At 39.5% G+C, this 13,118-nt stretch overlaps 1 protein-coding gene across 2 annotated transcripts in view; it reads left to right on the top strand.

The window, feature by feature from the left end:
* LOC107676213 (interleukin-17 receptor E-like) overlaps nt 1-11,996 on the top strand; it is a 22,508-nt gene extending 10,512 nt beyond the window's left edge. For both annotated transcript variants that reach the window (XM_016470716.1, XM_016470717.1), the window contains 8 exons: nt 4,009-4,184; nt 4,467-4,514; nt 4,592-4,637; nt 4,725-4,873; nt 5,594-5,656; nt 8,182-8,227; nt 8,311-8,418; nt 10,690-11,996. In XM_016470716.1, the coding sequence (XP_016326202.1) occupies nt 4,009-4,184; nt 4,467-4,514; nt 4,592-4,637; nt 4,725-4,873; nt 5,594-5,656; nt 8,182-8,227; nt 8,311-8,418; nt 10,690-11,546 (1,493 nt within the window). In that variant the 3' untranslated portion in view covers nt 11,547-11,996. The remainder of the gene's footprint in view (nt 1-4,008; nt 4,185-4,466; nt 4,515-4,591; nt 4,638-4,724; nt 4,874-5,593; nt 5,657-8,181; nt 8,228-8,310; nt 8,419-10,689) is intronic.
* The last annotated feature ends 1,122 nt before the right edge of the window (nt 11,997-13,118 follow it).

The raw sequence follows: 13,118 nt of genomic DNA, 5'->3' as shown, positions 1-13,118 counted from the left end.
CAAAAGAACCGGTTCGCGGAAAAGAACCGGACTTCCCATCACTAGTCCTGAGTTCTATTTCTTCTGTAATGTATATGTGGAATTTCTGCGCGAGGGCGCCCTCAGGCGTCCAGTGTGAATGAAACACACATTACATATGTTCATAGCACTAAATAATGGCCAATCCATAAAAATAATACTTCTTTTTTTAAATAGCATTTAAAAATAGCAAAAAAGAACTAAACCAAAAACTGTGGTAAAAAAAATGTTTAAAAAAACTGAGATATTTATTGAACCGTGGGCTAACTGTATTGTTGCATCCCTACGGTTTACTCTGAAATACTGTATAACAGGAATATCACAAACTGAGTGCAGACCCTGATTATTAACCTATAAAGAATAGAAAATATATTTAACATTAAATCTTGCAACCCCCCAGCCGCACTGATGGTACTTAAAAAAAAAATGTCCAAGGTTGGCAGGTCTGCATCAGTCTTACTTCCATATGTTTATTCTGCCTAAAGTTGCACAATCCTATGGAAGCTTGTTTCTGCACAGGATGAAAAATACAAGAATTGTAAGATAAACAAATCTGAGATATACATAAAAAACCTTTTCTTAGAATTGCAAAAAAAAAAAAAAAAAAAAAAAAAAAAGTCAAATTTGTGAGAAAAATTGCAGTTCCCTTTTTATTTTTTTATTCTGTGGAAAAAACAAGCTTCCATACATTCTGATCGCACTCAGGCAACGTGACATGTATCGATCACAGAGAAGGAACTGCTATGCAGCCAGTTTAGTGAAAAATTTCAAAGATGAGATATTTAAATATATATTTAAAATGTCCAATGAACAGCTGTATTATATTTTTGAGTTGGAGCATGAAGAACACTGTTTGTGTGGCAGTGAGCTGCTGTCCATATAGAGCGTTTCAAATCAGTCACGCAGTGAAGCTGCATTCAAGAAACTGTAGACTTGTACACCAACCAGCTCAGTGTTGTCTAGTGTAGTCTCAGTCTCAGTTTATTTATAAAGCACAATTAAAAACCACTACAGTTGACTAATGTGTGCTGTACGATGTTCTAAAAATACTTATAAAAACATGTATACAAACCAAGCAAACCACAGCGAACAACAAACGACATCACAAGTCATAGGCTATAGTGAAGAGAAGTTTTTAACTTCGATTTAAAAATATGTAATGTTGGTGCAGTTCTAATATGGATCGGTAACGTGTTTCAAATTTAGGTGCGGCTATGGCAAAAGCTCGATCACCCCTAGATTTTAATTTTGACTTTGGAACAGTTAACAAACTCTGGTTGGCAGAGCTAAGAGTTCTTACCGGATGATGTTCACGCAACAATTCTAAAGCAGACTGGGAGCCAATGTAAAGACATTAACACAGGAGAGATATGTTCGTATTTGCGAACACCAGTTAAAAGATGTGCAGCCGCGTTTTGGACCATTTGTAATCTGGATATTGAAGAATTGTTTATTCCCAGATACAGGGAATTACAATAATCAATTCTAGAAGAAATAAAAGCAAGAAGTGCAGTTTCAAAGTGCTTAAAAGAAAAAGGAAGGTCTTCACTTTAGCCAGTGCTCTTAGTTGGTAAAAACTTGATTTGACAACTAAATTTATTTGTCTATCAAATTTAAATGCACTGTCGAATAAGACGCCCAACACATGATTTAACTGAAGAAGATAAAACCAGAATTTAAATGAGAAATGTTTGGAACTTCAGAAGAGCCAACCACAATGATCTCTGTTTTACTTTCATTTAGATTAAAAAAATTCAAAGACATCCAGGCTATTACATCGGAAAGACAGGCACAGAGGGAGTCTAAGCCATTTTTGTGCTTCAGGGGCAAATAAAGTTGAGTATCGTCTGCATAGCAATGATAATTCAAGCCATGCTTTTCAAAAACATATATAAAGAAAACAATAAAGGGGCCAAAATGGCGCCTTGGGGGACCCCACAAGTCAGGGGGACTGCCTCTGAATAACATCGTCCTATATTGTTTGAGAAGCTTCTATTTTTAGGATATGACTGAAACCAACTTTATGCTGATATTCTGATGCCCACAACTTGCTCTAGCTGAGCAAGCAAGACCTCATGGTCAACCGTACCAAATGCTGCACTTAAATCTAATAGTACCAGTACAACGGAGTCACCTGAGTCAGTGGTCATTAAAACATAATTTAAAACTTTTACAAGTGCTGTCTCTGTGGAGTGAAACTTTCTGAAACCTGATTGGAAAGCATCAAAAACCTTATTGTCATTCAAAAATCTCTGCAGCTGGTGAAAAACCTCTTTCTCCAAAATTCTGGATAAAAAAGAAATATCAGAGATGGGCCTAATATTAGATAAAACTGTTGGATCCAGATTAGTACTTTTTAAAAGAGGTTTAACAATTGCATGCTTTAAACAATCAGGTACAATTCCTGATTCCAGGCACTTATTAATAAAAACTAGAAAAAACGTGCCAACCACATCAAAAACATATATTACTGATATTGAGATAAAGAAGATTTTAAGATTTCATAAGAAATCTGGAGCTTGTCTTTCTTCCACCTTCTTTCAGCTCTTCTGCAAGTCTGTCTAAGAGCACGTGTAGTATCATTTAACCAGGGTACAGACTTAGGTTTGGATTTTTTAAGCTGCAGAGGAGCTACAGAATGTTATTGCAGACATCATTAAAACAATGAATAAGCTCTTCGGCACTTTGATCAGATGGAAAGGAGACTAGAGATTGAGAAAACTCCTGGAACGTTGATGAGAAAGTATCACTAGTGGTGGAATATATTATACGAGTCATACAGGCAGGTTTACATGATTTAACAACAGGAGATGACAAAGGAACAGTAAATAAAATAGGTTTATGATCTGAGAAACTGTAATCACCTAATTCAATGTCCAGCACTGAAAAACCAAGGGATGGCACAGGGTCAAGTGAATGAGTGGCACCTTTCACAAGTTGAACTAGATCAAATGAGTCTATAAGGCTAATAAAGTTCTGGGACAGCAGCACACATGAACATTGAAATCTCCAAGGTTTAAACGCAAATCAAAATTAGGAATAATACCACTTAAAACCTCAGAAAATTCAGCAAGAAAGTCTTTGTGAAGTTTTGGGGGTCGATATATCAATGCAGTCACCAATGGGTTAACAGAGCCCAGAGCCAGGAGTTGAAGTTCAAAACTGTTATACGCATCCGTCTTTAAAACCTGACAAGAAGAATTCTCTTTAAAAATAGTTGTCAATCCTCCACTCCTTCTCACAGTTCATGGGGAATTTAAAAATGTACAGTTGTCAGGTAACAATCCTGAAAATGGACTCGCATCCCCAGCAGTGAACCAGGTTTCTGTAAAAAATAGAAAATCCAAAGAATGCGAAGTGAAAAAGTCATTGAGGATAAAAGTCTTATTCACAGCTGATCTTGCATTGACCAAAGCCATCCTTACCTGTGAGCGGAGATTGTGCACACACACACCGCCACGATGAAGACGGGGCGAACGGGGCTGGGGTAGCTGATCAGAGGCAGTTGGTAGAGCTGGAATAATCCAGGAACGGACAGGATCCGATGGACGCCATATGACAAAACGTCTGAGATCCACATCATGATTTGGGATGATCAAACAGGGTCTGAACTCTCTTTTTTGATACCAGCAGGAGTTTGATCTTGACGGCAACGCCTCCTCGTTTCCCCCGTCTTTTGCGACATCTTTTCCCAGGTAAGGAGTTCGGCGTAGACATGCAGGTAGAGGGGAGAACGATATGGGCCTCTCTGAACTTGGTTAAACAACGCATCTGTAGAGATTTGCAAAATTAAAAGCGTTTTACGGTCATATACTATAAGCGGTGAAAACTTGAAATAAAAGAAAACACAGTAAAATAGACAAACTAAGAAGGGAGCAGACGGCAAGCCACACACAACGGCGCCATCACGTCACCTTTTCACTTCTAGTGTAAGCTGTGTCTGTGGTGTGGTTGACTGACGGCATCGTCGTCTCTGTGCTGCTCCTGCAGATGGAGGTGATATCTTGTCCTCCAGCTCAGTTGAAGTTCGTGGCTCTGTTCTGGAGTGGAAGCCTCGCTGCCCCGCTGACCAATCAGATCCCTCCGTGTCTCTGTGCTGGCGAATCCCCACGCAGAACTCTTACTGTGTCCCCGCCCCCAACGCCACCCTCCACGGGACCAGACGGGTACGTGACGATCCCACCATCATCATAAGTGCAGAGATGAACAGAGGTGACAGTATGTTACGTAGTTGTCACATGACCTCATTATGTTACAAAATAGTTTTTAACAGTCCGAACAAATGCACCAAGAATGATTGCACCTAAAAATGCAACGTCAGTTGGATGCAATGCATATACTGTACATTTTGTCACTGAAGTATTTTATGCATACTTTGCCCAGTATATGCAGTGTATTGGATGACAGTATGTTATGCGCAACATAACCGCATTTCGCTTTTTCAACAGCAATATAATGTGTCTGCTGTGGATAAACACCCTCAGATGTGTGTGAAGGTAAGGCATGCTCAAGCACACATTAATGCATGATTCAGATGTTTGTGTTTCTCGTGTGTATGATGTTTTGGTTGCAGTTTTCTCTAAATGGCAGTGGTCAGGTCTTCTGTCCGTTCGAGTCAGGTGAGGAGTGCAGGAGTGAGTGTGATGTGGTGTGGTGTGCTGGCATCTGTCTGACTCTCTCTCACTCTCTCTCTCTCTCTGCGTCAGAGGGCCGCTCTGAGTGGAGCGTGGCGGTCGTTCCTGGATCTCTGCACCTGCACCTGAGGTTCAGCGTCGCCGCTTTGTTTGCTGCTCAGCTGTGCGCCAGACAGGGAGAGACGTGTTCATCTCAAGGAAACGTCGTCTCACGCCGGGTGGTTAGTAGATTTCCTTCTGTTTAAAGCGTTTCATTCCAGATTCAGTTAGTGTTTGCATTCAGCAATGCATGAGAAAGAATGTGAAAGAATCTCATATGTGAAAACTCTGTGGGCATCTGTTGCTAAAGCCCCTGCCACATTTGTCCTTTGCTGTGTAATGTGCTTATATTATGTTTACATCTATAAAGTTTAAATTACCTTATTCAATATTTCAAAAGATATTGGAGCCTTTTTGTAGTAATAGCACATGAAGGTAGAACAAGTGTTATCTGTAATAATAGTAATTATAATAGTTATTCCCAACATAATCATTTTCAAATCTGCATCACTGAGGAGCGTTGCAAATCATCACTTATGAAGTTTTTACAAAAGGGCTCAAGGCATTGATGATGATAAATAAAATGTACAATTTTAAAATGTTTTCAAATAGTAGATATTACGCTAGTAAGTTACATTTTACAAGGTCAGCCAGTCAATGATGTGCTTATGCTTTTTTTTAATCGCTCTATGCAGTTCTTTCTCATTTTCATTGATTAGTGGCAGCATTCTGCAGTCAAATATTTTTGTACAATAGTCACTAAACTAGCTCTTCTTATACAGCTGCTCTTGCATTTCTTCTCATGATAATTTAACATTTTAATTCCAACTCAGATTTGGTAAGTAGCTGTGTTGTTCTTCAGTGTGATACAGTATGACTCCTGTTATTACTGGTCTCCTCAGGATGAGGGCGCCGCTGAGCTGAGTGTGCCCTTCCCCTTCCTCTCATCAGGACTGTGTGTGCAGGTAATGCCTTTCATTTACAGTCTGTCCGTATATCATTTGTTTTCTGTTTGCACTTTATAACTCTTTTCTGTTAACCGTTGCATAGGTCTTACTAGCTTAGTACTCATACTGTTTCTGCACACTGTGCTGTGTCCCACAGTTCATGAATGAAGCAGAAGTGATATCAGACACTAGATTTAACAGCTCTTCCTTAACTCAGAGGAGCGGAGTTCTTTGTTTTTACACAAAAATTAATAAAAGTTTATACAAAATAACTATTTATTTCTGAGTTGACGACCTGAGACCATGTAGCACACCACTGTTTCACAAACAAATTGAAATTTGAAAAGGGACCATGTACAATTTTAACATAAATGTTTCCTTTTCATGCATTGTACCGAATTTAGCCAATGGCTAGTTTTCATCCGCGGTCCCTTGGCAGGTAATCATAATCACAGATAGACATAAGAACAAAATAACAAACACATACAATACAGTAATACTTATACACATCCCATCAGAGCCAAAAAAGAACAGTAAAGATAACGTTCAGTTAAGCCACAACTATATCAGTGTTTACAGATTTGAGTTGCTTTTAAATACAATTTTAGTTTTAATTTAAACATGTCAATAGATGTGCACATCCTTATGTCTTCTGGTAGAGTGTTCCAGTGAATAATAGCTTTCACTGAGAAAGATGATGATCCAAAGGCAGAATGACAAAAAGGAACAACACAATCACTAGTAGATGATGATCTAGTAGATCTTACAGAGACTGTAGAGCGAAAATGCACAAAATCACGAAGTATAGAAGGGGCTAAACCATTTAAAATGTTATATACCATACACAAATTTGAGAAAAGTCTAAAATTATCAAAGCTCAAAAAATGTTATTTCTCCAAAACTCTACAGTGGTGATATTGGTTAGGCTTTTTGTCTAGAGTTTTTAAGGTCTGTTTATAAAGAGATTTTAAAGGTTTAATAACAGTTTCCCCTGCTTGACCCCAACATGTCAGACAGTATGTCAGATGAGAAAAGATTGTAGCATGCATAAAAGTCTTGGCTACATCAGTGGGTAGACATTGTCTAATTTGTCTAAAATTGATCAAGTTATATTTTATAGTCCTCACCAATTTCTTTACATGTTTTTTAAAACTAAGATTTGGATCCAGCGTTAAACCAAGATAATTAAACTCAGTAACTATTTCTATCTTTTCACCATTTATAAAAATATCTGCATTGGAAGTACACGCATTCATTTGAGAAAAAAACATCCCTTTTGTTTTACCAGTGTTCAAGGTAAGACATGATTGCTCTAACCACTGTGTAATCCTTTCCATAGCAACATTTAGCTTTTCAGCTGCTAACTCTGCTGTTCTCGCATGTGTAAAAATAACAGTATCGTCAGCATACATTTGCACTTGTATCCCTTCGCACTGCTGTGGGAGATCATTAATGTACAAACTAAATAATAAAGGGCCTAATATTGATCCTTGGGGTACGCCCATTGTACAGTTTAAGTTTTAAGTTATTGGAGTGAGCCCCTTTAATTTTTACACATTGCTGTCTATTTGGTAAATATGATGAGATCCATGCTAAAGCCCCAGATGAAAATTGGAACTTAGATAATTTAGAGAGAAGAACATTGTGATTAACCATGTCGAAGGCTACTCTCAGCTCTCGAATAACTTTATTCCGCAGTCCTTTATAACAAAGCTTTAATGCTGAGTCCCTGTTCTTCGTCAGCTTCCATAAGTTGTCATTGAACCAAGGTAGATTATTTTTATGCCTGATTTTTTTTCTGAACTTTTGTAGTGAATTTGTCCCTTACAGAGTTAGTCCTATTGATGAGTGTGTTACAGCCATACTCTACATCCTGAGAAGATAATATATCATCCCACTTTAACCTAGCTGTTTCCTCCTTGAACTCTACTAGCTTTCCTTTAGGTATACAACAGAAAACATTATTAGAATTTGTCGCATTGTTTTTAAACCTGTTTTTGGTCAGTTTCCGAGCAACCAAGGTTAAATTGTGATCAGATAACCCAGTGATCAAATTATAACTCTTGATGATCCTTTCAGGTTTGTTTGTGAATATTAGGTCTAACTGTGTCTTAGAGGATTTAGCAATTCTTGTGGGTCCTTTAATTATCTGACTTAAAAGATATTTATCAGCAATAGTTTTGAGTTTTTTCCTCTTTACTTTGTCCTCCCAGTTCAAGTTAAAATCACCCATAAGAATTATTTCTTTGTTATGATTACATTCCTTTAAAATTTCTGTAAGTTATTACAGAACTATGTGCTTTTTGATCATAGCAGTCAGTTAAGTTTTACTGTATATTAACACAGAAAACAGCTATTTTAAAATATAATATTTCACAATATAAATTCATTTTTTTGTAATTTGTGATCAAATAAAAAACTTTCCAAAACATTGAAATAAATTCTGACCAGTAGTGTATATTGTGCAGTATGTAGCAATCTAGTATTTCATTGTGAAAACACAGCAGCCTGTGTCTGTCTGATCTGCTGCTGTCTGTCTGTAGGTGTGGCGCTTGGATCTCCGTGGAAGACGAATCATTTGCCCTGACTGTAAGTAGAAAAATCTATAATCATTAGAGCACACTTGCCGACAGATGGACATAAATAGTCGTACTCATCCTGGACCTTCACAGTCACACACAGGCGATGGGGTCTCATCACTGGCACTGCATTGGCTCTTCTGGCTGCGGTGACCTTTCTGGTCTGCATCACATGCTACCTGGTCAAAAAAAGCACATCAGGTCAGTCCATAGACATTTCTTTATGATTTTTGGCCAGAAACAAGTACTAAAGAAGTCAATAGGGCCTTTCGCACCGCTTTAGTTCCAGAACTAAATGGACAGTACTAAAGTACTGGGACGATTTTGCGCGAACTATTTCCCAGTACCATTTAAAGGGTTGCATTCACACCTAGAGTGTGTACTAGGAACCGGTCGACAGCGACGTCATTTGTGTGCGGTGTTCAACAATGAAAACAAAGAAAAACAACGTTAACAACAGAAGGATAGAGGACGCTGTGATCGGAGCTGTGTTTTTGTTGTGTCTCGCGGGTTTCACAATAATGGACATGGAATGTCGACGTATACGTAAAGCGATTGAAAGAACGGAAAGGAGGACTAAGAATCTCCAACGACAACTGGCAGTGCTACATTTGCTACAAGTGCCTGCACTTCAGCGTCCGTCCATCTATCGCTGTTCTCCATACTTGCGAAATAAGTTGACACAATGATTACAGTATGTTTACACGCCATTTTAAATCATGGCGGTGAGGGCATTTTCATACGCGTTTGGCCAATCAATGTCTACTTGCGTCACGATTAGTACCAGTTGTGCTGGTTAGACCCTGCTCCGGAGTAGGAGCTAATTTGGTTCTCGAAAAAGACAGTCCGGTACTAAAATCACACCAAGTTCCAGCGGTGCGAAAACGCCAAAAAGTGGGTAGTTCCACAATTAGTTCTGGTACTATGAAAAGGTTCCTGCGGTGCGAAAGGCCCTTGTACGGGCACTCGTATACAAAAGCTTAGTAAACGCATTGAAAAGCACACTGTTGTATGTAGTTGTGCTGCATACATACACTATTGCATTGTGATTGTGGTAACAAACCTCAGCTTAGTGAGTTACATTGTAATATCTGTGCTGTTAAACCAGATGTGTTATTCAAGTAGTTGGCTATGAACCTATCGACAGTTTAACTAACTGTTAAAGAGATTTTCTTCAAATTGTTGCTCCACCATGCCCATAGTAGACCTGAAAGAGGAAAAACAGCCTATAGAGGAATGTATTTCAATGTACTGAAAGTGTGAGGCAGCAAGGGAGGCAGAAAAAATAATTCCTTGAAAAATTGGACAATGATAATGCAAATAATGACTTTTAAAATGTGTTTAAATAACTTGTTTTTCTAAAGTGACACTGTGCAATAGGAACACCAGCAGTTAAAATCACGTGCCTCCCCGAGCCCACTGAGTTTTAACAGAGCCTCTAAAGTGCGCAGTGGGTTTGATGGAGGGTAAATGAGAATTAATGGGTGAAAAGGTCACGTGGGAGGAGGTAGTGCCTCTATTGCACTATGATTGGCCTATTACGCTGTTCTCGCAATAAATCCCACTTCTTTTTTTTTTTTTTGTCTGTTCCACTCTCTCGTAAACTCAACCAGTTAGATGACAGCTTTGTCACTGCAAACTCAAACCAGAAAAACATATGTAATGTTTTATAAGTGAGCATTCAGTTGGTGAAAGTAATGTTAGTGTAAGTAATGTTTATTTAACTTGGAAAATGTGTCAACATTAAGTGTAACTGAAGCATGTTACATAAAAAAAACAGAGGACTTTGAAATGAACTTGCATCAAAGGCCAATATATGTTCAAAATGTTTATATGACCTTGGTTAATTTGGACCAACCCTGGACCACAAAATCAGTCATAAGGGTCAATTTTTTGAAATTGAAATGTATGCATCATCTGAAAGCTGAATAATTAAGCTTTCCATCTGAGGGTGCAAAAAAAAAAATCAAAATGTTGAGAAAAACGCCTTTAAAGTTGTCCAAATAAAGTCCTTAGCAATGCATATTATATTACTAATCAAAAATTAAGTTAAGGGTCATTTTTATAAAATTGAGATTTATACATCATCTAAAAGCTGAATAAATGCACTTTCCATTGATGTATGGTTTGTTAGGATAGGAGGACAATATTTGGCTGAGATACAACTATTTGAAAATCTGGAATCTGAGGGTGCAAAAAAATCTAAATATTGAGAAAATCGCCTTTAAAGTTGTCCAAATGAAGTTGTTAGCAATGCATATTACCAATCAAAAATTAAGTTTTGATATATTTAAAGTAGGAAATTTACAAAATATCTTCATGGAACATGATCTTTACTTAATATCCTAATGATTTTTGGCATAAAAGAAAAATCGATAATTTTGACCGATCGTATATTTACTACAAATATATACCTGTGCTGCTTATGCCTGATTTTGTGCTCCAGGGTCACAAATGTCTTTGTTTCTGCAGTGTGGCGGAGCGCTGAAAGGCGTCCCGTGCTGCTGGTGTGCTCGTCTGATCATGCAGCGCACAACGCTGCCGTCTGCAGTCTAGCCTCCGGCCTGCAGGGGGAGCTCTTCATGGACGTGAGGCTGGCGCAGTGGGCGTCCTCTCTGGCTCAGCTGGGACCCGTGCCGTGGCTGTACGGACAGTGTCAGGCGGTGCAGAAGGCGGGAGGTCTCGTCCTGATCGCCTGGAGCCCTGACGCCCATCAGGCTTTTCTGAGACAGGCGAAGAGCGATAGGGTCGTTGGATCGGAGTTCTCTGAGACTGGGCTGTACAGTGCTGTTGAAGAGGAAGAGCAGAAGAGCTGTGATGGAGAATGGATGGAGAAGCCAGTGGAGTCGTCTTCTATCACGGCTCCTGTGTTCAACGCTGCCCTCTCCTGTCTGTGGACGGGATTACACAGCGATGGCCACGCCAGGGGGTTTGGACTGGTGTGCTTCCAGGGCCTTAACAACAACAACAGCAGCAGCACTTACATCCCAAAACAGCTCCGCTGTGTCCCAAAGTACTGCCTCCCGAAGGACCTGTCCTCTTTAATACACGACCTGGGAGAGCCCACAAGAGCCCACGGGAGTGGGCGATGTTGGCCCCGTCTTCTGTCCAAAGCACTGTCACTCTTCATGTGGCGTCAGCTCGCACCAAGACTAAAGGCGGGACTTACTGTGCCGAGCGTTCCCAAGTCCTCACGGAAATCAGTGGGCGGTACAAAGCGAAAGACACGGAGGCAAAAAAAGCGGCGAGGTAAAGTGGTATCAGCGTGTTTGTCCAGAAAGGAGTGTTCAAAGAAACATTCTGCACCAGAGCTACTAGGAGCCTGCTGATCGGATGAAGCTGTTTCGCTCTGACTGAACTCGTGCTGTCCTCAGTGAGAAGGCAGAGGTGATTCACAGACAGACAGTGCTGGCTCTCTCCGGGCCGGGGCAGATCTGTCCAGCAGGGGGCAGAAACATCAAACTCAGACTCACGCTGTCTTCAAGTCTTCCTGTCAAGTTCCTGGTAAACCGCTGGTGCTGTATGTGACAAATGAACTCTGTGCTGTATGTCCCTGGTGTTCAGCTTTATTTGGCCGCTGCTGTTATCTCGAGCAGCCTGCGGCTTTGAAGGCCCCACCGTTTCTGTTCAAGTGATTTCGAACAGATTAAATCCATCCTTGTTCTAGCTTGTACTATTCTAGATGATGCTTGAAACTTCATATTGTTAGCACTGTTTGTGTTATTGCCTGCTTAATGTGAATCACTTGCTGTATTAATTTACCGACACCTTTAGCCAAAGTAACTTACAAATGAGGTAAAACATGTACAGCGACACCTGAAAAATCGTCTTGTTTTGTCACCATTTGACTTCCATCTTAAATAAAAAAAAACCTTTGCTTTCTCTTTCTTTATTCCTCCCCGTTTAGCTTGTACTAATCTGAACAATGCCTGAAACTTTGTATTATAAGCAGTTCCTGTGTCCTCTTAATGATGAATTGCTTGTTGTTTTCCTCAATTGTAAGTCGCTTTGGATAAAAGTGTCTGCTAAATGAATAAATGTACAGAATGAAATGAACTCCCAACAAAGACCTGGAAAGTCTGGACTCAAATAACACCTACTGGTAACTGTGACATTTATGGTGCTGTTCATACAGTATGTGCTTACTTTGTAAATATGATCATTCTGGCAGCTGAAGGCAGCAATTAATAGACAGTAAGCACTCCCTCAAGCGATGTACATTGCTGACTGAAGATAAGAAATTCACCAGCAGATAACATCTGAAGGAGAAAATATGTAAACGTTATATTTTTGTATGAAGACCTGCTTCAGTAGACTTGTATTTGTATTGTACCGCTGAACTTGGAACAGTTATAAACCAGAATCAGCAATTCTGTGGTTTAAATAAATGTATCATCAAACATTAAAACTCCAGTTTAGCTGATTATTACAGCCCAGTTTAATAAACTCAGACAAATGATGTTTTCTTTCGGTCTTTGTACAACAAATGGATCAACCTGACATGAAAATGTTTTCGTGTGGTCACAGTGATCTTATCTTCCTTTTTTGGACCGAATCAGGAACCATCTTGGAGCAATTTGACCAACAGTAAAATGCATGCAAATTCGTCTGTGCAGCAGCAAGAGCATGTTTACGTGTTTCATTAAATGCGTCAGAAATTTAATAGAAAGTAACAGGGAAACATCTATATATTCTCGTGGTTGTCTGAAATCTATTTCCCCCCTGGAGCTATGCTGCAATCAAAACTGTTTTGGTGCACGACTGTTTTGTTGGCGACGTGCTGCCGAACAAGTTTTCTCAACAGCCTGACATGCTTGCAGATGCATCACGTGTCAGCAGAGTGTTATGGCTCCCGTCTGTCGCAATAACTGAAAGCTGGAGGTTATGCAAAATATACCAAA

This window comes from Sinocyclocheilus anshuiensis, unplaced genomic scaffold (assembly GCF_001515605.1).
Source record: "Sinocyclocheilus anshuiensis isolate Anshui unplaced genomic scaffold, SAMN03320099.WGS_v1.1 scaffold2430, whole genome shotgun sequence".
NCBI lineage: Eukaryota > Metazoa > Chordata > Actinopteri > Cypriniformes > Cyprinidae > Sinocyclocheilus > Sinocyclocheilus anshuiensis.
Note: the sequence above shows the minus strand (reverse complement) of the source record. Positions and strands in the feature narration are given on the sequence as shown.